This window comes from Podarcis cretensis (assembly GCF_951804945.1).
Source record: "Podarcis cretensis genome assembly, chromosome: 16".
Lineage (NCBI taxonomy): Eukaryota > Metazoa > Chordata > Lepidosauria > Squamata > Lacertidae > Podarcis > Podarcis cretensis.
This window is the reverse complement of record NC_137186.1, coordinates 14,681,138-14,707,513: the sequence shown is the minus strand read 5'-3', so window position 1 is coordinate 14,707,513 and position 26,376 is coordinate 14,681,138. Positions and strand designations below refer to the sequence as shown.

General features: G+C 47.8%; 1 protein-coding gene across 1 annotated transcript; it reads right to left on the bottom strand.

The window, feature by feature from the left end:
- Positions 1 to 11,568: 11,568 nt before the first annotated feature.
- On the bottom strand, positions 11,569 to 26,120 carry CFAP45 (cilia and flagella associated protein 45). Its single transcript, XM_079957631.1, has 12 exons — positions 26,036 to 26,120; positions 24,774 to 24,905; positions 23,073 to 23,206; positions 21,803 to 21,947; positions 20,006 to 20,176; positions 18,387 to 18,565; positions 17,156 to 17,285; positions 15,756 to 15,902; positions 15,368 to 15,481; positions 14,157 to 14,350; positions 12,619 to 12,843; positions 11,569 to 11,752 (listed from the first exon to the last, which is right to left on the bottom strand). The coding sequence occupies exons 1-12, from the start codon at positions 26,036 to 26,038 to the stop codon at positions 11,683 to 11,685; spliced, it is 1,644 nt and encodes a 547-aa protein (XP_079813757.1). The 5' UTR covers positions 26,039 to 26,120; the 3' UTR covers positions 11,569 to 11,682.
- Positions 26,121 to 26,376: the final 256 nt, after the last annotated feature.

The window sequence follows — 26,376 nt, the reverse complement described above, 5'->3', positions numbered from 1 at the left end:
ACAACCAAAATGTCAGTGGCGATATCACGATTCAGGGAGCCTACAGACTGTCTGCCTGCCTCTTCCCACTCAGCCGCCCTACAGCTTAGGGCAGGCAGCAGGCAGACCGTTTGGGGAACGCAGAACCTACGCGCATCCAAGCCACCATGTCTCTCCTAGGAGAGACGCGTGGCTTGGACACGCTGCAGGCCCCGCAGTGAGTACCGCCTGGCATTTTGTCACACCCCCCCCCCAGTGGTGACACCCAGGGCGGACTGCACCCACCACACACCCCTTCTTCGCCCCTGGCAAAACGTAGCTTCGGGCGATTAGAGTGGATAAAACCACCATAGCTCAACAAGTCTCAGAAAGGTGATGGGGAAATGCACTGGAAAACTGTGGAGGTGAACAAACGATTTACTGGAAGACGTAAAGCCTGAGAGCAAATCAGCGTAAAATGCAGGATGAGTGCTCATTATATATATAAAAAATAGACCAGATTTGCCTCCGCATAACAGTGAGGGAGGAATTCGATTCAGTTTGCATTGAAAAACAGATTGATTAAACCTGCACATTCCAAAACAATGTGAGAACCAAAACAGAGCCACTGTTTGAATTACGCAACTTTCCAAATTGTCTGATGCAATTCTTCCTATAAATGGAAGCAGAACAGGACTTGAAAAGCAAAGAGTTATCTCTCACCTCTTATCAGCAGCCTGGGGCAATGTTGCCAAATCCTTGAAAACCTTCAGCATCTGTCATTTGGATTGGCAAATTGCCCTTCTTGTAAAGATCTCTCATAAACTAAAAGTACCTGAAGGGTACAAATGACAATATTTGGTGGTTATACGGCCTGATTTTATTTCTAATACAAATATTGGCAAACGGTCTGTGCAAATGGCCAGCTCATCTAAGACTCTACAGAACCTTTATTCTCAATAAAGATGGAACTCACATGTGAAGAATGCTTTTCTTTTTACACATCTTTTTTATTAGCTGTAAAGTGAATCTTTGTACGAGTTAACATATTATTATCCCTCTGCACCGTGTCTTTGTACTTTTCTCCTACTAGGCTGTGATGCTTCACGGCTGACAGTTTTAATTCTTTGTTTACTTTTTGTACTTAAAGAAAAACAAAACAAATCAAATTAAAAAAAGAAACGGAGAGGATTGAAATTGGCAGGTCCTCCCATCCCTGCCTATGTCTCTAAGCTTTGTGCAAGCAAATCAGGATGGATGCTGAGCAAACAGAAACAGCAGCCTAGGCCTCTCCTCAAAGTGGCTCCACATTCTCTGCTCAACCGATTTTTCAAGTTATACCATTTGATCAATTGTGCCTCATCCAAGCACTTCCAGCTTCTTCCTTTCCCTCCTACTCTCCTCATCACTCACACCCTTCTCCTCAGTCATGAAAGTCTGTGCCTCGTGTTCAAGGCGTGGCCCTTCCTCCCCGTGACAGCTCTCTTAATCGCCCGTGAGTCTCAACACTTCCCTTTTCCTTCCTCCTTTCCACACGACTTTGGTCACTGGGCAGTTCCCCTTTCCTTAGCTGCTCAGACAAACACCAGGATTTCAATAGGGACATTCTGGGCTTCCAGAATCTTCTGTACACATCCCTCACACCCTCCAAGTGCCCCTATTTTCCAGGTACATCCCTCATTTACAGAAGCTGTCCCGGTTTCTGATTTGATTCCGGAGTGTCCTGCTTTTCTTTAGGATGTCCCTATTTCCATTGGAGAAATGTTGTAAGGTATGGAGTTATCCGACCCCTGAGCCATCTGAAGGCAATTCTGTATAGGGAATTTTTTTTAAAAAAAAATGTATTGTTTAAAAAATGTTTAATGTTTTACAGTGGAACCTCGGAAGCCGAACGCCTTTGAACTCGAATGTTTCGGCTTCTGAACAATCGAAAACTGGAAGTGATTGTTCTGGTTTTTGAATGATTTTTGGAAGCCAAACGTCCGGCGCAGCTTCCGTGGCTTCCGATTGGCTGTAGGATGCTCCTGCAGCCAATTGGAAGCCGTTCCTTGGTTTTCAAACTGTTCTGGGAGTTGAGCAGACTCCTGGAACGGATTAAATTTGAAAACTAATTTACGACTGTATTATGTTTTTATATATGTTGAAGCCACTCAGAGAAGTGGGGGCAACCCAATAAGAGGTGTGTGGTATACATAGTAAAATTATCATTATGGAATGGGACGTCCCTATATTCATCAGAGAAATGTTGGAGGGTATGATTCCTCAGTTCAGAGATGGGGAAGCTTTTCCCTCCCGAGGGCCACATTCCCTTCTAGTCAACTTTCCAGGGGCCACAGGGTAGGCCAGAGGTAAAAGCAGGTAGAGCAACAGAAGCAAATGTTACCTTTCTTCATTTTCCCACTCAGACAAGAAAGAAGCATTGTTATCAGAGCTCCAGAAGGCACTCCAGCCGGGAGAAATGGAGCCTCAAAGAGCAAAGAAGGGTCGGACGGGGGGCGGGGGGCATCCAGAGAGCCCCAGGGGCCACTTATAGCAGTTTGGAGGGCCACATTTGCCCCTTTGCCCGAGGTTCCCCATCCTTGCCTTAAATACTCAAATCTTTTTGGACGTAATCCCAACTAATCCCAGCTAATCCTTTTGACAAATTGATAAATTGTAGGGATGTCACGGCAGCATTATTCCAATATGGGCAAGTGGCTAGATAGTGGTGTCCTCAGGGCTGATCTTGGCATTTTGCAATCATCACAGCAGAGAGTTTCACCATCTTGTTTTTAATGAGAGGAATCTGTTGACAGCCTGCTGTTAAGGCACTATGTGGAGGAGGAGGAGGCCTAACCTATTCTCATCTGTTTTCCCAGCCAAAATGGGCCTCTCCAAAGCAAGTGCCTTGGAGCGAAAGGGACCACCCAGCTCAGTATTGTCTACACTGACTGACAGCAGCAGGGTTTTCACAAAGGCATCTTTCCCGTCCCTAAGATCGAAGCTGGGACCTCTAGCCTACAGGAAACATGTGTTGTGTGGGGCTGCCCTTGTCGGTGGTCCGGGAACTTCAGCTGGTGCAGAACACAGCAGCCAAGGTGCTCATAGGAGCAAGTTGCTGGCCATATGTTACTCTCTTTAGGAAGAAAATAATTCAGAGCCTCCTGTCATTTTTACTCAGTGTGGTTGATTGGGTCAGATTGATCCTACAATGGTGGTTCCCTCAACCCACCAAGCATATAGTCTAGATAGGTAGGGAGATGGAATTGACCGTTCCAGCAAGGTTTGTGCCAACAAGGTTTGTGGGGATATAGATGGGGGGGGGGGACACAATGCCTAAACCCTAGAAATTAATAAATGGTAGGATTTTATTTGGGATATGAAGGGAGAATACAAGCTGCAGTGAAATTCCTAGGCTAGTTTATGCCAAATGACCTGGCCAAGCTAGGACCACTGAGAAACAATACAGGGCTATAGAGATCCTTTGGCAGTACAAGAGAACTGTCCTTCCTTAGGGTTGCCATGTGTCTGTTTTCCAGGACATGTCCTTTTTTTCAGGTGTAAAATTTCTATCCGGGTGGCTTTTTAAATTTGCCAAAATGTCTCTGGCTATACTTTCTGGATGAGACATAGACATAACTGATGGTTGAAGACTTTCCTTCCTCTTCTCCTGCCCCCCTCAGCAATATATCACAGCTTCTATAGCCTACATGTAGTAGAGGTATTTAAAATGAGTGTCGTCACAGCGTCCTCTTTTTTTGCTCTTCAAAATATGGCAACCCTATCCTCCCCACCCTTTGTGCTGAGGTTGTGAACAGAGACTGGGGGCTTGGAAGGTTGCTAGAGTAACTGGAAGTGAGGTGACAGGAAAGGAGAGGTTTTAGCAAGGTGCGCTGGGAAGAAGAAGGGGAGAGAAGAAAGACTGGGATCCATCTTGGGCAGGCTGGCTGAAGGCCGGCTGGGAGAGATCATTGGACTCCAAGGCTGCACTGCTGTGGGGGACAAGCCTCTCTGGAAATGACCATGCTTTAAGATCTGGACTTCCTCCATGCAGACTGAAGGTGCAAATAGGTGAACGAACCATATTTCTTAAAGCTATGACAATCTCCGCCATATCTCAATTCTCCCAAGGAACACAGACCCTGGGTGAGTGCCTAGAACCCCATGGACTCTTGCCACTGCTCGGCAGAAAGTGGGGTTGGCGCATGACTTTTGTAACAATACACTATGAAAGCTGAAAAGTAATCCTGTTGCAATTTAAGGATGACAGTATAAACAAAGAATATGATTTCAGCTGAGTGTCACGTCAAAGTGCCTGTTCCCAGTCAGCAATGAAGGGAGAGAGAAGCTCAGATTCCTCCTTTTAGTCACTTTCAGACCCCAAAGCCATCATTCATGCATCATGTGGGGAACTTTTATGGCTCCAGGAACCAGATCTATATCAGGCCCCAGCCTGTGGGACAACTTTGATAAATGGGCAGGCGCTTGTCAATCACACGGCATTATTATGGCATCACAGGTTGATAGGTGTGTTGTCACGTGCATTTCAAAATCCTTTGCATGGGCTTTGCTATGCTTCTCCTTTCTGTCACCAAAGCCAAAGGCGGAAAGGGGAGGATGATGCTCATCTCACCTCTCCCCCACTGCCTACTGCCTGCTCTCTGTGGTGTTTAAAGAGAAAGGGGACAACTGCATCAAAGAGCACTTTTGCAAAGGGCTTCAAAACACCCTCTGCACTCCCATTTGAGGCTCTGGAGGCTCAGACAGGAGCACGGGGGCTGTCTTAAAGCCCTTTGCAAAAGCGATATTTGAAGCAGCCCAGAACTTCTTTAAGTGAGCTGCCCACAACCGTACCTCTTTAAAGAAGACATGTAGAGCTGCTTCCGAGAGTGCTTTTGCAAAGGGCTTTAACCCCCACTCAGCAACCGAAGAGTAGGGATTACACCCTGCTGCCTCAGCTGCACAATCACGTACCATGCTGGGAAGAAGGCAAGCAGCCAATGCAGGGTTAAACCCTGCCATGCCAGCCATTGATTGACATCACCGATGGTTTGAAGAAAATGGGCCTACTGTCCAATCTTGGCCTGTGGGCTAGAAGTTCCCCACCCCTGCTATGTTTGTTAATGCCAAGCATTCTGTTATCACAAAAGCACCACCGCACACCAGATCCCTTGTCTTGTCACAACCTGACCCCTCTCGTCTACACCCATCCAGTTTCAGTGTTTGTATCTCCTGATATTTAAGATTTGCCAAGCTCCCCAAACCGAGGGTTGCATACAGTGTTAGTCCTTCTCAAAGTAGACATGACTAATGTGGATTCAGTGATTTCAAAGTGTCTTCTCTGTGTAGAACTTAGTTGGATACCACTCTTGACGCTTCAGAACATTCACCTGATGTCTTAACTAGAAACCACAAGCTGCTGCACGTGTGCCTCGTATTCCTCTTCCTCTCTGTCCAGCTACTCCCAGCTCTTTTAATAGAAAAACATGCCTTGCCCTCTGTGGCATCATGCTGATTTTGGTAACTTATAATAGTAGTCCTTTCGGCAAGCTTTGAAGAGATTCCCATGCAGCAGAGTGATTGATACCTTTGCCAGGTGAGTCCATATGAATCACTTCCAGTTGGGTGAGAGGGAGAGCTGCACTGGAGGCTGACTTGTGCTTGGATCACATTCCAACGGCTGTAGCCAACTACATCCTACTTTGAGTAAACCCAATGAAAGTAATGTACCTGTTTATTTCAATGGGTCTACTCGTATTTACGGGCGCCTCTCCTGGTATGCCCCACAGAGGACCTTAAGGTCTATGAATAACCATAGTTTAGAGGTCCCGGGCCCTAAGGAAGTCAGACTATCCTCCACCAGGGCCAGGGCCTTTTCAATGATGGCTCCGACCTGGTGGAATGCTCTGTCTCATGAGACCAGGGCCCTTTAGGATTTAACCTCCTTTCGTCGGGCCTGTAAGACAGAGCTATTCCACCTGGCCTTCAATTTGAATTCAGCCTGATCTTCTATTTCCCTTCTCTTCCCTCTCCCTCCCCTTTTATGAAGATTACCCGCTCTGAGACCCCACAGCTAATTCTCCCTGGCTTCCTTGCTGGCCCAAGTAGGACTAATTCAGCCAGCTAGCCCTGGTGGTTATCTAATGCTTATTAGATGGTGTCAGAGCTGCCCGAGGTCCCAGCTCACAAAGGACCAACGCCAGTTCTTGTTATATACAAAAGTCTTTATTGAAGATCAGCTTCGATTTCAAAGCCGTAGCGCGCAGCTCTACGTCTTAAACCCTAGACCGCTGAAGCTCCATCTGAATCTCCTCCCCCCAGACACCAGTTTAAGACTCTAGCCTTGCTCCACCTCTTCCTTTGCTCTTTCCTCCTCTGGGTCCGCCTGTCCGCTGGGGTCTTGCCCTTTCTAGACTCTTCTGACGCTGAATCCCCTGAGTCTTCCCCCTGCCTCCGGCGGGCTTTAGGACCTGGTTCCCAATTCGGGCTTTCTGCTGTCCCGCGCACCTGTACATTTGAACTTGGCGCGCCGGCCACCTTTCTCCTGACCGTTACACTGCTCCTGTCACTGCTTCCCCCTTCGGGGGGGCTAGTTGGATCTGACTTCCCCTCCGTTCCCTCATTCTGCGATGGAGGCGTGGTCAGCCCTGACTCATCTTCTCTCCCTACTGGAGGGGACGCTGGCCCTGATACATGGGACTCTTCCCCCTGCTACGCTCTGGTGGGGAAGCTGGTCCTGATTTCCAGCTGCTGCTTTGTGAGTCCCCGCTGGCCCCTTGCTTCTGGTGCGTCCCCCCTGGGACCCCCCTTGTCCTGGCCATCGGCGCCCCCTTCTGGGAATCTCCTGAATCGCTGGAGAAGCTCATGGAATCTCTCGGGCCACTGTCATACTCCCCTACGCTGCCCTCAGATTCTTCCCCTTCGCTCTCCGTTTCCTCTCTCCCCTGTGCCTCTGCTCCTGAGCCCCTGACAGATGGATTTCCCCTAAATTGATTTCTGAACTTTGAATGTCATTGTTATTCGTGTTTTTATACTGTATTTTATGCTGCTTTTACAGTTGTGCTTTAAATTTGTTGTTAGCCGCCCTGAGCCCAGTTTTTGAACTGGGAAGGGCGGGGTATAAATAAAAAAAATATTATTATTATTATTACTCTGAGAAGGACTACCCACACTACATGCAACCTAAAGGCAACAAATTTATCCACTATTTTTCAACAATTTCTCAACAATTTTGGGTTCTTCCAAAAAAAAAAAAAAAAAGGCTCAACAACCTGGTTTTTACTTTTTGTAAATACGGTATGTCAACTGTAGCCTTATTAGACTATACTGACTGGTGGGGTCTGCGTTGCTCCTGGGAGGGAGAAAGGAAGTCAAATGACATTGAGGTTTGGTTCAGAGAAAGAGTTTATTCTGCTCTCCGGATAGCAGAAGGCACTTGCGTGGTCAGCCCACAGCAAGTCCAAAGAAAAGAGAAATTTCATGCAGTATATATATCCTCCAAGCACCCTCTCTCCCCTTCCCCAGGAATCTAACCACATCAGCTTATACACGTAAGTTGACATCCATGACCATAAACAGTTGTTCCTGTTCCGGCACTCTTGACCATAAAAGGTTGTTCCTGTTCCTATTCCTACTCTTATCTTGGAGCAAGAGGTCACCAACTCTAAGAGCTCTCCTGGCGCTGTTCCTGGGTGGTTGACAAGGTCTGTACGTCAGTGTGGTCAGGACGTAAGATAAGACCCAGACGTGCCATCCCTGCTCTATTTTGGAATGGACAAGGTCATCCATTGCCGTCACGGACTGACAAAGGAGAGGGCTTTGAGCACTTGTTTATACAGCTGGCTTTCTGTTTATACATTGACTCAAGCTCAAGCTTCCTGAGCTTGAAAAGCTCAAGTTAATGCATTTTAGAAATGCTCCCTTGGAGGAGGAAAAATGGGGATTTTGGGGGCCCGTTTCAGACTGACTGCACAGTCAGTTTTTGGGTTTGGGAAACCCATTCCTTCACAACCCTATTTCCATGCATCTATATAAACTACGGATTTCATAGAATCATAGGGCTGGAAGGGACATCAAGGACCATCTAGTCCACCCCCCTATAATGCAGGAATCCCAGCCATCCAAGCTCCATTTAGAAACTCCCAACGAAGGAGAGTCCACCGCCTTCTGAGGCAGTCCATCCCACGGCTGAACACCTCTTACCATCTGAAAAGTCCTAGTTTTTAGTCAGAATCTCCTTCCGTGTAATGTGAATACATTGGTTCAAAGGCATCCTGTGGCAGTGAGTTCCATACATTAACTGTGCATCATGTGAAGCCCTCTCTCTTTTCTATCCTGAACTGACTGTCCATCAATTCCAGCGGGCAGCACTAAGGACTAATATTACTAAAGAGGGGAAACCATTTCTCTCTATCCAGTTTCTCTACCCCCTGCATTAATCATGTGTGTAAACTTCAACAGGTCTCATCTGAGTAGGACTAGCACCAGATACAACAACAAAATTCGGGTGCTAATTCACAAAGCCCAAAACAACTTGGGACCAGGGGACTTTATGGGTTGCCTAATTCCTTACTATCCAAATCGTCAGATGCTGTTCCCTCCATCCCCCGAGATCTGGCAGGCCTTTATCAGAGTGTAGCAGGCCCAGCCCTGTGGAACTCCTTGCTACCAGAACCTGGCAGCCGCTGTGTCTGGCTTCTTTCAGACATCTTTTAAAACTATTTTTCAGGCAGTCCTTTGGCATATGAATTTTGCTTTGCCTGCCGGTTTTTACTGGTGCATTACTAAAGTTTTCAATGTTGCATATTTCCCCCAGTTACATTCCTTGTTATATTTCCAGTGAGAGTGCAGCTTACGTAAAGGTAAAGGGACCCCTGACCATTAGGTCCAGTTGTGACCGACTCTGGGGTTGCGGCCGCTCATTTCACTTTACTGGCTGAGGGAGCCGGCATACAGCTTCCGGGTGGCCAGCATGACTAAGCCTCTTCTGGTGAACCAGAGCAGCGCACGGAAACGCCGTTTACCTTCCCACCAGAGCGGTACCTATTTATCTACTTGCACTTTGACGTGCTTTTGAACTGCTAGGTTGGCAGGAGCAGGGACCGAGCAACGGGAGCTCACCCCTTCATGGGGATTCGAACTGCCAACCTGATTGGCAAGTCCTAGGCTCTGTGGTTTAACCCACAGCACCACCTGCGTATAAGAGTGCAGCTTATACAGAGGTAAATAAAATAAAACCATCCATAGCCATAGGCTCCCCTCTCTACCCACTGCTGCCTCAAACCCTGGCAAGTCGCTGCCTGTCCGTGTAAACAATACTGAGCTAGATGGACTAATTGTCTGATTCTGTATAAGGCAACTTCCTGTGCTGTTTCCCACTGTTTCCCACTGACAAGGGAGAGGACGATTGAGGTGCCTGATATTTCCCCTTGGCTCAGCCATTCCTTCCTTGAAACTCATGGCCTCTGTGGCTGCTTTTCATATTTTTGTACGTGGGGAAGCCTTGGGAGACATCAGCAGCATAATATCTGGTTTGGCTTTTGGGTTGACCAGCGAGTTCGTGGCTGAGCTGGAATGTTAAGTGGGGACTTCCTGGCTTGTAGCCAAGGCTTTTTGGCACCAGCCGAGATCATCGTTATTGTCTAATTATTATTTATTGTGTTTCTGACCCGCCCTTCACTAGAAGGGCTCAGCGCATGTTACCACATATAAAAACAATTAAAGCAACAAGAAGAAGGAAAAAGTCAGCAGCAACACAACCCTATCCATCATCTCAAGTCCTTAAAACCAGCTGCCTTATTTGTCAAATATTTGCAAATATTTTTCCTGGCATTTATCTCCAGCTAGTAAAATTCCCATTGTTATGACGGCAGTGAGAAGTAGGTTAGAGGTTATAAAAGCTGCCTTTTGCTCTCCCTCTCGACAGGATAGAGAGATGCATTACAGGCGCTCCTTACTTATGCTTGGGTTTCGATCCGGAGCCCTGCACACTTAATTGAAATTGTGAAAAGTGGGAAGCACCCTCTAAATGCCCTCTTTCATCCATACCAAAAATACTGTATCCAAAAATATCCACAACTAGAATTGATGCTCTGGGGCTGGCAGGAGGCAGGAGGATGCGCTACCCCGCAAACCAGCTGTTAGGCGGGGAGGTGGAGCAGCTTAAACAAAGCCTTCTGGTCTTTTCGGGGCCTCCTCTGGCCTGACGTCATTTTTGGGCTCAGGGGAGGGTCTCCTTGTGAGCCACAAGAACTCTTAAGCTCTCTCCTGCCATTTCTGGGTATGAATCGAATTAATTACCCAGCACAACACATATACAAAGCGACATGCGAGCAGAAAACTTGTAGTTGGGGTGGGGGTGGGGTGCCAGTAGGTTTACTTCTGTGTAAAAATGCAACTGTCTGCTAGTCACAGATGATGCTCCGCCCATTTTTTCTTCCGGACCCACCCTCCAGAACTGTGGCCCCTAGAAAGTTCCCTAAGAGGAAATGTGGTTCTCAGGTGAGAAAATCCCCCCCCCAACCCTGATTCCAATGGTTGCTTGGAAGCCAAAGGAAAGAGGGGACTTCACACAGGTGAGTGAGGAGGGTGGATCTCTCCATCCATTCTCTGCTTCAGCCAACACACTTGGCTTCTGTGCCTGGCACAGAGGAAGGGGGGTCATTCCACAAAGGCTTCCTACTTAGTAGAACCTATTTTTAAACAACCTGCTAAAATGCTCTTGGCCAGTGTTTCTATGCAGGCTGCAGAGGAGGCGGCTAGAATTTTGGGGCAGGGATGATAAAATTTTATGGGTTTCTTATTCAAGCTCTGGATAAAGAATGGCAATGAGGAAGAAATCAGATGCAGTTTGCATTTAAAGGAAAGCCAACCAGATTTACAATACAGAAACTGAAATACTTTCAGAATTCACACTTCTCACAGGTCTCCAGTTGAATAATGTCAGATAAATGTACATACCAGGGTAAAGTGTGCATATATTAGCAAAAATAATATGCAGAAATGCATTATATATGGGGAAATCGCTTCGCAAAAAAAAAAAGTGTTTACAGTGGTACCTCGGGTTACATACGCTTCAGGTTACAGACTCTGCTAACCCAGAAATAGTGCTTCAGGTTAAGAACTTTGCTTCAGGATGAGAACAGAAATTGTGCTCCGGCGGCGCAGCAGCAGCAGGAGGCCCCATTAGCTAAAGTGGTGCTTCAGGTTAAGAACAGTTTCAGGTTAAGAAAGGACCTCCGGAACGAATTAAGTTCTTAACCCGAGGTACCACTGTATTTGGCAAAATTGCATGCAAAAAGAGAAAAGTGCACTAAAATGCCAATGAATTTTCATGAGGACTTCCTGGGCTGTATCCAATGTTAGTCCTACTCAGAGTAGAACCATTGCAGTTAATAAACACGACTAACTTAGGTTCAGTTGGATAACACCCTACAAAATAAATAAATCACAAACGGAGGTGGAAATGTGGAGAAATACGCTTACAATGGTTGGGGTGGGGGGATTAGAAACTGACAATGACAGATTCGACCCTTCCTAATTAAGGGGCCAACGGTTCCGTGAACCTCTAGGTCATGCCCTGAAAGGGAAGGAAGGAAACAAAACAAAGCAAAACACAAATCCACACAGATGTATCCAGAAATAGGTCTATTCATAAAATACTCTTGGAAAGTAAGAAAATAGAAAATCTAGGCTACACGTAGACAGTCTAGAAGGTGTTGTGGGTGATGGAGGTTCTTCCCCCATTCAGTGCACTGACTGGACATAGGCCTTGCGCTCCACCTGGGCACAGTACTTCTCGGGGAGGCCGGCAGCTCTGCAAAGAAGAAAGAGAAGAAGGAAACGCTGGTCACTAGAGGGCACGCAGTCCATCCTCGCGTCAGTGCTGTGCACGAACGCCAACCAGATGAGTGTAAATCGGTCGCTGCCTGTGCAGTACATTTGAATCTTACGTGGAGGTTCAATTCCAAGTGTTCCATGTATACATGAAAATCGTGTATACCCAAACCCTTGGGTCCGCTCATGTGCTTGACAGGTGGGGGGGGGGAGGAGAGAGAGATAAAGAGACAAAGATACAGAGAGAGAGAGAGAGAGAGAGAGAGAGAGAGAGAGAGAGAGAGAGAGAGAGAGATGTCCCTGTACTCCCAGAGCCCAGGTGCTGACCACCAAGCAAAGCACATAGTTTAACAGGGGTCAGCAAACTTTTTCAGCAGGGGGCTGGTCCAGTGTCCCTCAGACCTTGTGGGAGGCTGGACTATATTTTGAAAATAAATAAATAAATGAACAAATTCCTATGCCCCACAAATAACCCAGAGATGCATTTTAAATAAAATAAAAGGACACATTCTACTCATGCTGATTCCCGGCCCGTCTGCAGGCCAGATTTAGAAGGTGATTGGGCTGCATCTGTTTGCCTACCCATGGTTTAAAAGCTATTTGGGTAGCCCCAAACAGACCAGGCGCAAAAAGAGCTTTTAAGCCCTTCACCTTGCTAGGATTTAACTTGAGCAATTTCAACCAGCCTGCCTGCAGCCACGTATGGTTGAAACTGCACCTCGTGCATGATGCAATCATAGCAGGGGTGGGGAGGGGGAGAGTGCGAGCTGAGGAAACCAGACTTTGCAAAGTGCCATGGATTCAGAGATTCAGACAATGAGTCACAGGGTCGTTGCGCAGCCTCACCGGAGCTCGTCGAGCTTCTTGCGCTTGATCTCGTTGAGGCGCTCGCTGCGCCGGCGGGCTTCTTCCTTGAGCCTCTTGCCCTCCTCGAATATGGCGATGCGCTCTTGGACCTGCTTCTGCTGGTGCTCGCGCACCTGGCGCCGGATCTCGTCCGCGTGGGTCTGCTGAAGAGCCACACGCTTCTCGTGCTCTTTCCGCTCCTTCTCAATCTGTTCCTGTTGGATTCTGGGGCAGGGGAGGCAACAACATGAGTTAGTGAGTGTGCTTGACTAAGTCTGGAAGCATTTAACCCAGCCAATTGCAGGGGTTAGTATGTGGCAAACACCCCCATCAAAAAAAAGAGAAAAAGATTGCATTGATTTCCAGAGGTGGGCAAATTTCGAGAATGTGTGTTGGGTGTGTGTGATTTTACCTTAAAATCAGATATTGCTACGGTCCAATACCTGCCATCTTAACCCTGAATTGAAGGAGGCAGCACACAAAGGATGTTTCTTCGTAGGTTCAGTGTGAGCCATAATAATAGCGATAGTTTTATTATTTGCCAACCAGTAATTTTTTGTGTGTTTTGGCTCACCTGACACCTGTGATGTCAGGTGACTGGCAGGTGGGAGGCTTTATCCACCTGTCAAAATGGCCTGCAGGAGGGCAGGGAAGTCAGGATCCTGCCTGCTGGTTGGATCCTATTCCCCAGCTCTGTCTTAAAACTGGGAATTCTGGCAGCAGGATTCAGGCACCTTGCGGGAAGAGGGAGCTGCTGTCCTGATCCCGGCTGCGTTGCAGTGCAACCATCTGCAGAAGCCAGAGCAGGGATGGGGAAGCTTGTGATGCAAGCACTGCCTTGTGGGAGTCCACAATGACTACACAAGATAATCTTGCAAACAGGAATATAGGAAGCTGCCTTATAGCAAGAAAGACCCGTAAAGTATAATTGTTTAATTGCACACTGAAAAAGAGAAATACCTGTATGTATATTGCTAAGAGTTTAATATTGAAAAAAATCCATTGAAGCATACTGAAGCTCTCTGAGCTCTAACAGGTTGATAATTAGCTGCTGGCGTTCTCTGCTCTTTCACGCGAGTGTTTAACCTTAGATCATGTGAGTAACGTATTTAGTTGAAAATCTCCATCTTGATGGGTGTTTGTGGCCTGTTAGTTATTCTCTGGAAGCCACAGAGAATAAAGGATATGATAATGATGCCTCTCCGGGAGCAAAGAGCCTTAAGCTGGATTAAGGCTAATGCAGGCTATGAATGAAACAGAGCTTTGGTTTTTCTTCTGATTGTAATTATGTTCTATTTTGAAGAAGAAGAAACCCATGCTTGGATATGCATATGTTTTATACAACTTTCTGGGTGTATCATTGATTGTCTTGCACCTGTTTTGAAGAAATTCTGGTTAGTAAAGCTTTGAATTGTATTCATGGGTCTGGTAAATGATTATTCCAAAAGGCGTCTGTTTTGTATGCATCCTATCACAGCAGGGCCTCTACCCCTGCGCCACGGCCCTTCCACGCACTGCCAAGCAGCCCGCTTCCCTACCTGACGATCCTCTCAAACTCGGCCCGGTCCCGCTGCACCTGGACAGCCAAGGTGTGCTCCTTGTGGGCCACCTGCTCCAAGCGGCTCTGTTTCAGCATGGCTTCCGTCTGGGCCTTCTTGTGCGCCGCGTCCTTCTCCTTCCGGCGCCACTCCCGCTCGGTGGCCTCCTGGTTACGCTTGGCCCTCAGGGCGTCCTGGAGGGGGTGGAAGGGAAGCAGGGGGCGTTGGCTGGGCCGTGAGGTGCTGTGTGTGGCGATGCCTGGGAGAGACTCTTATCATATTTCAGAAGAGAGACAGGGAGAGGAGCACTGTGCTTCCCTGTAATATATTACTACAGTGGTACCTCAGGTTACAGACGCTTCAGGTTATAGACTCCGCTAACCCAGAAATAGTACCCCGGGTTAAGAACTTTACCTCAGTATGAGAACAGAAATCGTGCGGCAGTGGGAGGCCCCATTAGCTAAAGTGGTACCTCAGGTTAAGAGCAGTTTCAGGTTAAGAACGGACCTCCAGAACAAATTATCAAGGGTCATCCATCCCAACCCCTTGCAATGCAGGAATCACAGCTAAAGAATCCCTGACAACTGGCCATCCAACCTCTGTTTGAAAAGCTCCAGCGAAGGAGAGTTTGCCACCTTCACTGTCAAACAGCCAAATGGAATTCCCTCCTCTGCTCTAACCACTATGCTGCCACTGGTATCGATACTTCAGAATGAACAGGTGAATAAATGAACAGCATCGTCTACCTGTGGGCTGTCCACTTTATCCATTCACTGGTCGAAGGAGCTAGGGAAGTTTAACCTGGAAAGGAAGAGACTGAGAGGAGATAGGATAGCAGTCTTCAAATCTCTAAAGGGCTGTCACATGGAAGAGGGAGCAAGCTTGTTTTCTCCTCCTCTGGAAGGCAGGACTCGAACTAGTGGCTTCAAGTTACAACAAAGGAGATTCCGACTAAACATACGGAAAACCTTTCTGACAGGAAGAGCTGTATGACAGTGGGAAAGACTCCCTCGGTAGGTTTTGGGCTCTCCTTCCTTGGAGGTTTTTAAGCAGAGGTTGGACGGCCATCTGTCACGGATGCTTCAGCTGAGATTCCTGCATCGCGGAGGGTTAGATTGGATGACCCTTGGGGGTCCCTTCTAACACTACGATTCTATGACCTGCACTCCTGGCCCCGTTCCGTGCTTTAAGAATGCACCCCTGAGCCACACCTGCTCTGCTTGGTGATCCTGGGCTTTCTCCTGCAGCGCCCTTAGCCGGGCCGTCTCCATCTCCTTTTCCCGGCGGATTTTCTCCTGCTCAGCCTCAAACTCAGCCTCCCGTTCCTGGCAGGGTACAATAAAAAAAATAATGTAAATTTTCAGAAAGTTTTAAAAATATATATTTAAACGAAGTCGCAGGTCGGTGCAAGCAGACTTATGAACTAATGAACACACGCGAAACTGACCCAGCCTGACCTGCCCATCCCTAGCCAAGAGGAGGCCAAGGCAGGAGGGAGTTGGCTCTGGGAAGGTTTTCCGCTGTACCCAAAATTTGCCTAGGCGCTTCTTCCCCAGCGGTGCCCTCTCCCTGCCCACATGCCCTGCCACCACCACATACCATCTTCTTCCTCTGGTACTCCAGCACCCGCCGGTCGGCCATCTTCTCCTGCTCCAACATTTCCTGTTTGCGCTTCTCGTTCTCGTCGTTGACGCGCCTGATCTCGGCCTGCAAACGCAGCTGCTCCCTCCTCCTGCGCTCCATTTCCTGGAGGAGAGCAGGAAGAGTCGCTAAGCATCCTCGTTAACCGAGGGTTGTGTCCAGCTACGTGAGGCCACATCCGTGATTCCTGAGGGGTCTACTTGGAGCAAGACTAACGTTGGACAAAACATGGGCCTGAAATACCGCCGGTTCCTTCTGCTCTCCTCAGTCACAGAGATCTTCTGACTGAGGCACTTTTGGTGGTTCCCGCATGCTTCCGTTGGACTACAACTCCCATCATTCCTAGCCAAGATGGCCAGGGATGATGGGAGTTGTAGTTCAAGAACATCTGGGGACCCAAGGTAGAGAAAGGCTGGTCTACAATGTGGCTCTTCTGCAAAGGCACCTGCTCCTGGGGGCTGAGGCAATATAGGCCCTCAATATTCAGAGGGCCCAGTGATGATGCTAATAATAATAATAATAATTATTATTATTATTATTATTATTATTATTATTATTATTATTTATGTATACCCTACCCATCTGGCTGGGTTTCCCCAGCTACTCTGGGTGGCTCCCAACAGAATAATAAGAACACGATAAAACATCAACCATTAAAAACTTCCCTGAACAGGGCTACCTTCAGATGTCTTCTAAAAGTCAGTTTTTATTTCCTTGACATCTGATGGGAGGGCATTCCACAGGGCCGGCGCCACTGCCGAGAAGGCCCTCTGCCTGGTTCCCTGTAACCTCACTTCTTGCAGTGATGAAACTGCCAGAAAGCCCTTGGCACTGGACCTCAGTATCTGGGCAGAACGATGGGGGTGGAGGCGCTCCTTCAGGTATACTGGGCCGAGGCCATTTAGGGCTCTGAAGGTCAGCACCAACACTTTGAATTGTGCTAGGAAACCTACTGGGAAACATTGTGCATGTGGGGCCCCCTCAATCGTATGGAGAAGCTGGCACTTCTGTTCTCCAGGGTTTGGGGCAGAGGGCATTCCCATCCCTACCTGGAGAGCTGGGACCTTCTGCATGCAAAGCATGTGCTCTACCACTGACCTATGGCCTCCTCCAAATGTGTAACTCACCAATTCTTACCAGAAGGACTTCTGCCCCGTCCCAAGCTCTTTGTCCAGCTAGCTCAACGTTGTCTGCTCAGACTCGCAGCAGCTTCCCAGGATCTCAGACAGAAATAATCTCACTATTCTGCACTGACTGATCCTTTTTGTTAAACTGGAGGTGCTGCTGGGGACTGAACTGCAGGACTTCTGCATTCAGTGCAGGTGCCCTGCCCCTCAGCTACGGTCCTGCCCCCTTACCCTCTCGTCTTCAAACTGCAGCCTCTCCAGGTACTCTAGCATCTCCTGCGCCTCTTGGTCTCGCTGCTCAGACTTCATGGAACGCATCTCTTCGTTCTTCTGTATCTGCTCAAGGAGGTGACGCTTCCCCCTGAGAATCAGGTGAAGGAGGAATTTTCCTTTGGAGCAAATGGGTTCTGACGGCACAGAGAGGCCTAATGGATGGTATTCCTCTGTGCAGGGAACCAATTGTGGCCAAGGTTCCCAATCTTAGGTAGTTGTGGTATCACGTTAATCTGTCGACGTATTTCTTGTTGAAGCCAGATACGATTTCCCAGGTATGCAAAAATTTGGCCACAACTGAAGGAACCTTTGTTAAAGTTCTTTCAATTGTTTCCTTATTTTGTTCCTTCAATTTTGTTCCCTTATTGTGTAGGTCACGGATAGAAGCTGAGGGTGGCAATATTTTGAGTGGTAAGACCCTCTGACCTTGGATATGACATTATCAACGTGCAATGGAACTGTTTGTGCACAAAGAAACCTTTGAAATCTGTCTCTGCCAGGATAAGAGAGACCTCACTAAATTTCTTCTTAGGTGGCATTTCATGCCAGTGAGATTGTCCCACATCTCAAGTGACTCTGATTCTAATTGTTAGCAGGATTGCAGGCTTAAAGGAACCTTCGTCCATATATGGTGACACTGCAGACAACTTTCAGACCAGTGTCTTTAGAGAAGCAGGTCTCCTTTTTTCATTTACTTACTTACTTATTATTTTTATTACAGATTTCTTGGTTTACAAAAGTATGTGCAATGTCTCTTTTTTCAAGTTACATTTTCTACAGATCAGTTTTATTAGTTGAGACATTAGTGTTACATTAGGAAGGAAAAACGGGGAAAGAGGTGAGGGGGGAATCATGAGTTGGGGGTGGGGGTCAGGTGGTGATGTTTTTATTTTACTTAATGTATGTGTGGGGTTTTGTGTCAGCGTCGCTTGTGCCTAAGGCCACGTAGCAACTTCACAGCAGAGGTGAGACCCAAACCAGGGACTTCCTGACTCACAGCTCAGTGGCCTCTTATACAGTTTGAGAAGGAGGCTCTGATTCTCCAGGGGTGTGCCCCTTTTAACTCATGCTGCTGCACACATGCATATTGTACCTGCGGTGCAGGGAAGGCAACGCTGCAATGATGCTCCACCACTGAGCTACAACGAAACCCCTTGGCCAGAAGCCGCACAGAAGTCTGGGCTCTCACCTGTACTTCTCCTCCTTCCTCTTCCGTTCCAGCTCATCCTGCATCATGCCGACCTTCTGCCTCTCCGCCTCCATCATCTTGGCCAGCCGCATCTCCTCCTCGTTCATCTCCTTCTCAATCTGCCTCTTCTCCAGGATCTGGGCATCGCGAATGGCGTGGCATTTGGCCTCCAGGATGATCTGCAAAGAGCGGAAGGGAGCTTCTGCCGTGGGCCGAAATGCACATGCGGGGCTTCATCTGGAGCTGAGCTCCAGCACCTCTTTTTGCCCAGATCCCAGCAGTTCCACCTTGGAAGGTGCAGAAGCCAGCGGTTAAATAAATCCACTCTTGGAAGAGAACCTGAGCGCAACAGTATTCTCTCCACCTGCAATTATCAGCAACCAATATGCAGCTGCAGACAGCAGAGGCAGAATATAGCTGTTCTGGCTAGTAGCTATCGACAGCCTCCATGAATTTGCCCAGTCCTCCATCCAAGTTCAAGCCATCCTAGTTGGTGGCCATCACTGCATCCGGTGGCAGACAAGCACTACTTCCTGTGGGAAGTAGAACATAGTCATCATGGCTGGTAGACACTGGCAGCCCTTTCTTCCATGAAGGAGGGGCAGAGAGGCCCCATATGCCTCTGCTTCACTCCCCTACATGGAATTCCTGTCCCCCTGTGCCAACAGGGAGAGATGTGAAATAGGAGGCTGCTTTTCTTTTGGGAATTATAGGGACAAAGCTACCTAAATTGTATAGAAATTCATTTATGTATGCTACTACAGCAGCAGGGACGTGGGTGGCGCTGTGGGTTAAACCACAGAGCCTAGGACTTGCTGATCAGAAGGTCAGTGGTTTGAATCCCCGCGATGGGGTGAGCGCCCGTTGCTCGGTCCCTGCTCCTGCCAACCTAGCAGTTCGAAAGCACCTCAAAAGTGCAAGTAGATAAATAGGTACCGCTCAGCGGGAAGGTAAACGGCGTTTCCATGCGCTGCTCTGGTTCACCAGAAGCGGCTTAGTCATGCTGGCCACATGACCCGGAAGCTGTATGCCGGCTCCCCCAGCCAATAAAGCGAGCTGAGCGCCGCAACCCCAGAGTCGGCCACGATTGGACCTAATGGTCAGGGGTCCCTTTACCTTTACCTTACTACAGCAGCAGCAGCAAGAATGCTACTTGCCCCCAAAATGGAAAGAAGCAGAAGTCCCAACAAAGGAAGAATGGATACAAAAACTTATGGAATATGCAGAAATGGCAAAACTTACCAGAAAAGCATAAGAAATCAAGATAACAAACTTTTTTAATAAACGAATGGAAATGGTTTATTGAATATTTACAGATAAATTGCAAACGGATAAAAACATTGGCAGGATTATTGTAACAACCTGCAGTTTGATAAGAGTATATTTTTAAAGTAGATAATTAAATGAGCAAATTGAATGAATTTGGATATGCAGAAGATATTTGAAAATAAATTTAAGGAACCGCAGAAAGAGAGGGAAGGTAGTCAAGCTTTGAAATGTTAAAATGATTGTAAATTAATGAAATGTATAATCCTGAAAAGTATAAATAAAAATTTAAAAATAAAACAAAATAAATATGAGGCTGCCCTAAGGGGAACCGCCACTTCTCGCTCCCTCACCTCGCCAAGAGATTTGATCTCATCTTCCTGCTCCATGCGCATGTTGGCGGCTCGCTGCAGCAGGTACTGGGCCCTCTCCTTGGCCTCCTCTTCCAGGTCGTTCAGCTTTTCATTCTTCTTCCGCAAGATCTCCTTTAGCTTCATGGATTTCTTCCGCTCGTTCACGGCAGCCTGGGGGAAGGGAAGATGAGAGGGAGAAGCAGATGGGGTGCATCTTGCCACCCAGGGTTGCGGGCAGGCCACTCTGGGGGTGTAAATGGTCCTCTCTTTATTTACTTACTTACTTACTTAGGTTAACACGGGGGGGGGGGGGGGGGCGGCTGCATGGGCCAGGACTATATCTCCTCCCACCCAACTTTGACAGGTGGGAGGGGCCACCCACTCACCAATCCTCTGGCATCATCATGGTTCCACAGGGAATGTGCTAGTAAGACAGCGCCTGGAAGTACTGAACCCCCAGGCCCACGTGTCAATCAACTGACATCACCAGAGGATGTCAGGTGATTGACAGATGGGCATGGTTTGAGAGAAACAGCCAGCCTTGCGGGCCAAACTGGACCCCCTGGCTGGCCAAGACTGCACCACAGCCTGGAGGTTCCACCCGCATGGCTTAAAGTTTTATACACTGCCTGTCAATAAAATCTTTCCAGGGTGGCTTACAAAGTAATCGCAAACATAGTCATTTCTCATGTCTTTGTTTTATGCCACAAATAAAAAGAGGAATCAGCAACATTTTAGCTCTTCAATACCAGGCCAAGATATTTTTTTGCTCTTCCAGGCTTTTGGTTTTTAAATAGAGATTTATTTATTATCCTATCCCGGTATCCATCCTTTAGTATGGTGGGGGAAGGATATGTGTATTTCTTTGCTATGTTTTCAGAGGATGAATAACTTTTAGTGATGCTATTTTTCTGAGAAAAAGAGGTGCCAGAACTCACCATGAACGCCTCCCTTATTCTCTTATAATGGCAATGGCGCCCACCTGAGATTTCCGGCTGGGAAAAGGCTTTTAACTATGATGTATGAATGACATTTTTGTATTTCAAACCTTTGTAAGGTGCTCTGAGTCCCTTTTGTAAAAAGCGATGAATGTTTTTAATTAACAAATAAGTCAAATCCACTTTGGCTGATATGTCAGTTACATCTGCAGTACCTACCTACATTCCACTTAAGAGTGGATCCATTGATATTGATGGACCCAAGGTACTCCTGCTGATGAATTTCAGTGGGCCTACTCTGAGTAGGACCAACAGTGGAGACAACCAAGAGACCTGGGCAGTGACCCCCGTGCACCGGTGACTTCCTAATTAGACTACTGCAGCAAACCTTTGTGGGACTGCCCCCCCAGAGACTGTTCAGAACCTTGAGGGAGCATAGAATGCCGCTGCTGATTTGTTACAGAAGTCTGTCAGATGATGATCTGAGGCTAGGACGGGAACAGCTGCGTTAAGGGGGCAGATGTGTTTACTCTGGGGGCAGAAGGAGCATGGTAAAATGGTTCAGAGCACTGAGGAGATTCAGGTTCAAATCTTAACTCAGCCGGGAAGCTTTACGGAGTGCACTTGGGTCAGTCGCTCTCTAACACACACAGCATTATCTGCTTCACAGGACTTTCAATTTATTTATTTAACAAAATTTATATACCACTTGATTGCGACGAAACCTCTAAGCGGTGCTGTGAGAATAAAACGGGGAGCTTAACGTGTACTGCTCTGAGCTCCCTAGAAGAAAGGCCGGAGATAAATGCAATTAAAAAACAACAACATTCTCTGCCATGACGAGGATAGCCTTACGTACGATGGTGGCTTCTCGCTCTGCCTTGAGGGCTGCTTTCTGAGCTTCGCGCTCCTCCTTGGTGAAGACACGGGACGAGTCTTTGATGCGCTGGAAGTCCTCGGGGCTTATGATCAGGGACTCTCCAGACGGGTCGAGTTTGGGCACACTGGGCATGTGAGAGAGAGAGAGAGAAAGGAAGAAGATGGTGACTTCATCTCTCCATTCGGAAGGGTGATCGCAAGCTGGTCCAGGCCAGGATTCCACAGAACTGCCAAATCTGATACCAGGTAAATAATTTCATCTTTCATTTTAAAAAAGGAAAAGGGGGAGGAGCTCTTAGCCTCACCCCAAGCACCCTTTGGTCAATAATAATAATAATAATAATAATAATAATAATAATAATAATAATAATAATATTTTTGGTTCCCCGCCCATCTGACTGGGCTGCCCCAGCCACTCCGGGCAGATTCTAACAGAATATACAAAGACACAACAGAACATCAGACGTTAAAAACTTCCTGATACAGGAGTGCCTTCAGATGTTTACTGAAGGTCATATAATTCTTTATTTCTTTGACATCTGATGGGAGGGTGTTCCACAGGAGGGTGCCACCACCGAGAAGACCCTCTGCCTGGTTCCCTGTAACTTCACTTCTCGCAGTGAGGGAACCACCAGAAGGCCCTCAGAGCTGGACCTCAGTGTCCAGGCTGAACGATGGGGGTGGAAATACTCCTTCAGGTACACCTGAAAACCTACTCAGACATTTCATAACAAAGAACCTCAGGTCCTGGGGGACAGAGTAGAGCCACCCTCTGTGACACATGCCTCATGGGCCCTGCTTTGTGCCGCTGAAGGCTGGTCCGTTAGGGCCAACAGGACACTGCCCCACCAACCTGTCTGCTCTCAACCTGTCTGACTTACAACCAATCAGGGAGCGGCTCTGCCTATTACTAACTCTGGCTCCACCCGCTGCTGATCTCCCTGTCTTCCACCCTACCAGTGTATTTGTTTATTCAACGTATATCCCATCCTTCCTCCCAAAGGATCCCAGGGCAGCAAAGAAAAGGTCTTTGAAATAACATTTTAAAAATGATTCCAATACAGATGCAGGCTGGGGAAAAACTCAACATCAAAGGCTTGTTTGAAGAGAAAGGTCTTCAGCAGGTACTGGAAAGACAGTAGAGATGGCACCCCATGTGATATTTAGTGAATTCCCGGAAACCGCAGTTCAGAGGGGCAGTGCCTTCAACTGTGGAGGGGAGTGCCTAGCCATAGTTCTAGAGAGCTTACATGAGGTCCCGGATGAGGTCCCGAGTGATAAGACGGATTGTCTCCGGCTTGTGGCCCCAGCCCAGGGACTTCCTGGCCGAGTCCACATCTCGAAGGACCACGATGGGGCTGCCAGTGCGGGACAGGTTAACATTCTGCAAGAAGGAAGGTGGCATCAGAAATGTTCACGGATGCTTGGCAGGAGATATGGATGAGCCTTTTAGCAGCCACTGAGTTCCTTCCGGGACGCAGGTGGCGCTGTGGGTAAAACCTCAGCGCCGAGGACTTGCCGATCGTCAGGTCGGTGGTTCGAATCCCCGCGGCGGGGTGCACTCCCGTCGTTCGGTCCCAGCGCCTGCCAACCTAGCAGTTCGAAAGCACCCCCGGGTACAAGTAGATAGATAGGGACCGCTTACTAGCGGGAAGGTAAACAGCGTTTCCGTGTACTGTGCTGGCTCGCCAGATGCAGCTTGCCACGCTGGCCACGTGACCCGGAAGTGTCTGCGGACAGCGCTGGCTCCCGGTCTATAGAGTGAGATGAGCGCACAACCCTAGAGTCTGTCAAGACTGGCCCGTACGGGCAGGGGTACCTTTACCTTTACCTGAGTTCCTTCCATCATGAGCAAACCAACCATTAAGTCTTCCTTTATTTGATTTTATTTAAAATATTTATAAGCCACCTTCAGGGTAACCACAAGGCAGATTCCACACATGAAAATATAGAGAACCCCAATAGCTACAAGATCATATTTCTCAAAATCCTCTAGTAAATATTGGATACAGGTACATTGAGTGGTATTCCATGCTTGTCCTCCTCAGAGTAGACTCGCTAGAGTTAAGGGACATATCTAACTTAGGTTCATTCATTTCAGTGGGTCTACTTTGAGTTGGATTCAGCTGAATACAACTCACTGTTTTCGTTCCACTCAAAGTAGACCTACTGAAATTGATGGTACTAAGCTAGTGTTGCCCATTAATTTCAGTGCTACTCTGAGTAGCACCAACACTGGATATGACCCATTGTGATGCTTTGTATGCTACTGTTCCCATTTTGTGTTGGCATTGCTCCCTGTTCTATGGCTGATTGCTACTCTTTTATACAAGGTTGTTTTGCTTAAGCTGTTAGGGGAGCTTTCAGAGCAAGACAAGCAGCATTTGGGATTAAAAATAGGGAGATTTTGCAGAGAACAAAGAAGCTGCCTTTTAACAAGTCAGACCATTGGTCTATCTAGCTCAGAATTGTCTACATCAGCAGTAAACAACACGGTGCCTTCCGTACGTCTTGGCCTACAATTCCCATCAGCCCCAGCCAACATGGCCAATGGTGAGGGATGATGGAAGCTGTTGTCCAGCAACTTCTGAGGAGCAACACATTGGCTATCCCTGGTCTACACAGATTGGAAGCAGCTCCAGAGATTCTGGAGATTAAACCTAGAGCATCTGCAAGCTAAACAGGTGCTTTATAGTTTTCCCTCTAAAAATAAAGTGTTATTTCCTGGTTCCTGGTTCTAAATACAGGTCTGATTTAAAGAGGAACACCGGAATCTGCATTCTACCCAGTCAGACCTTTAGTTCAGTATAGTGGCAGCAGCTTTCCAGTGTTTCAGACTGGGGATATTCCCAGCCCTAAATGGAGGTGTCAGGGATTGAAGGTCTGGGACCTTCTGCATGCCAGGCAGATGTTCTTAGCCCAAAGCAGCCACTGCTCCCCTCCGTCCTCACCTTGGCAAGCCCAAAGAGGCTCTCATCCACTTCTGAGCTGGCAGCCTTGGTTCTGTAGCGGGTGTGGGAGCGCGAGCGGGACCGGCCCGAGGAGCTGGTGGAGGTAGCACCCAAGGAGCATACACTGCCCGGCTGCAGGAAGGAAAGAGAGGCAGATTTTTGGAGTTATACGTGATGGGGAGCTGAAAGGAAAGATGCAAGGGATTCGTGTGTGTGATGATTTGCAGGCCTTTCCCATTCAGGAAGATCATTCTTAAGAAACTGCGAGATCCTAAACTGAATTTAGCTGGCCAAAAACGTAGGGCTGCCTCTGTAGATGGTTTGGAAACTTCAGCTGGTGCAGACATAATCTGAGGGCCTTTTTCATGCGCCTCTTCCACAAGAGATCCAGAGGGTGGCAACACAAGAACGGGCCTTTTCTGTGGTGGCTCCCCATTTGTGGAACGCTCTCCGCAGGGAGGCTTGCCTGGCACCTTCATAGAATACTTTTAGGCACCAGGCAAAAGCTTTCCTCTTCAGCCAGGCCTCTGGCTGATGGACATCCGATGGCCTTTTAAATGTGTTGCGGAAGGGGGGATTTTTTGTTTTATTTTTGTTTTTACCATGTACTTGATTTTTTGTCTTCTCATTTTGTATTTTTTGTGTCGTGAACTTCTCTCTGATCTTTGGATGAAGGGCAGCATACTGCTACTGCTACTGCTACTACTTGCCTCCAACTGTGGAGGGCAGAGCCACAGCCCGTCTGGCTAGTCACTTATATTTTTAAATTTATTTATTTATCACTTGATGATGATGATGATGAATGTATTGCCTTCCACCTATACGTCTCAAGGTGATGTACACAACACAATCAAACCCGTTAAAAACAGCATGGAAAATAAAAGCAAATGTCTTGGAAAAACAGTAAAAGGATATACCCTCTGCAGACACCTAAACATCCAGCAAACTATATTAGTTTGCTTAAACGTGAGATATATTTCTATATTCAAAAAAACCATTTCAACTGGGGTTTTTTATTTTTAAAAAACCCAGTTCAACTTCCTTAAGCAGCCAGGACACTGCTGTTGCATTATTTGCCGTGTAAATAAACTAGCCTTAATAAAAGTATTTTAAAACCCCTCCAACGAGGCCTCTCTAGAGCAACAGGCATCTCCCCCCCTCCGCCTCCCGATGAAGTGGCCACGCTGACATAACCTTAGGGGGCTTAAGGGCTTCCCTGCGCCCCGGCACCCTTTTTGGGTCAGATTCAGCCCCGCGCTCACCATCTCGCCCTCCGCTGCCGGCTCCGGGAAGCTCCGCCTCCTGTTTACCCGTCGCCATGGAAACAGGCGAACCCTCCTCCTCTTCCTTCCCCCGCCCGCCACGTCTCACCTTGGCAACGGGAACGTTGTCAAGGGAAGAGCGCGGGGTTCCCCGGGGCGGGGAAGTGACGTCACGAGCGCCTGCTCAGAATTCAGCCCCGGCTGAGCGGGGGGGGGCGGGGGGGGGCGGGGTGGAGCTTTTTCCAGGGGTCGTTTTACTTTTACTTATGCAATATACCTACTTAACGAGGAACGCAGGAAAACGACTTACCCCTGAATCAGACCCATCCCTTAGCTCAGCA

Excerpts from the sequence above, each read along its gene's own strand:
- CFAP45 (XM_079957631.1), bottom strand. Across the intron at positions 20,177-21,802 it reads CAGAGCGAGAAGCCACCATC|GCTGCCGTGAACGAGCGGAA; the intron begins GTACGTAAGGCT and ends CCCTTCCCCCAG. Across the intron at positions 14,351-15,367 it reads AGGATCACCAAGCAGAGCAG|GACGCCCTGAGGGCCAAGCG; the intron begins GTGTGGCTCAGG and ends CACCCCCTCCAG.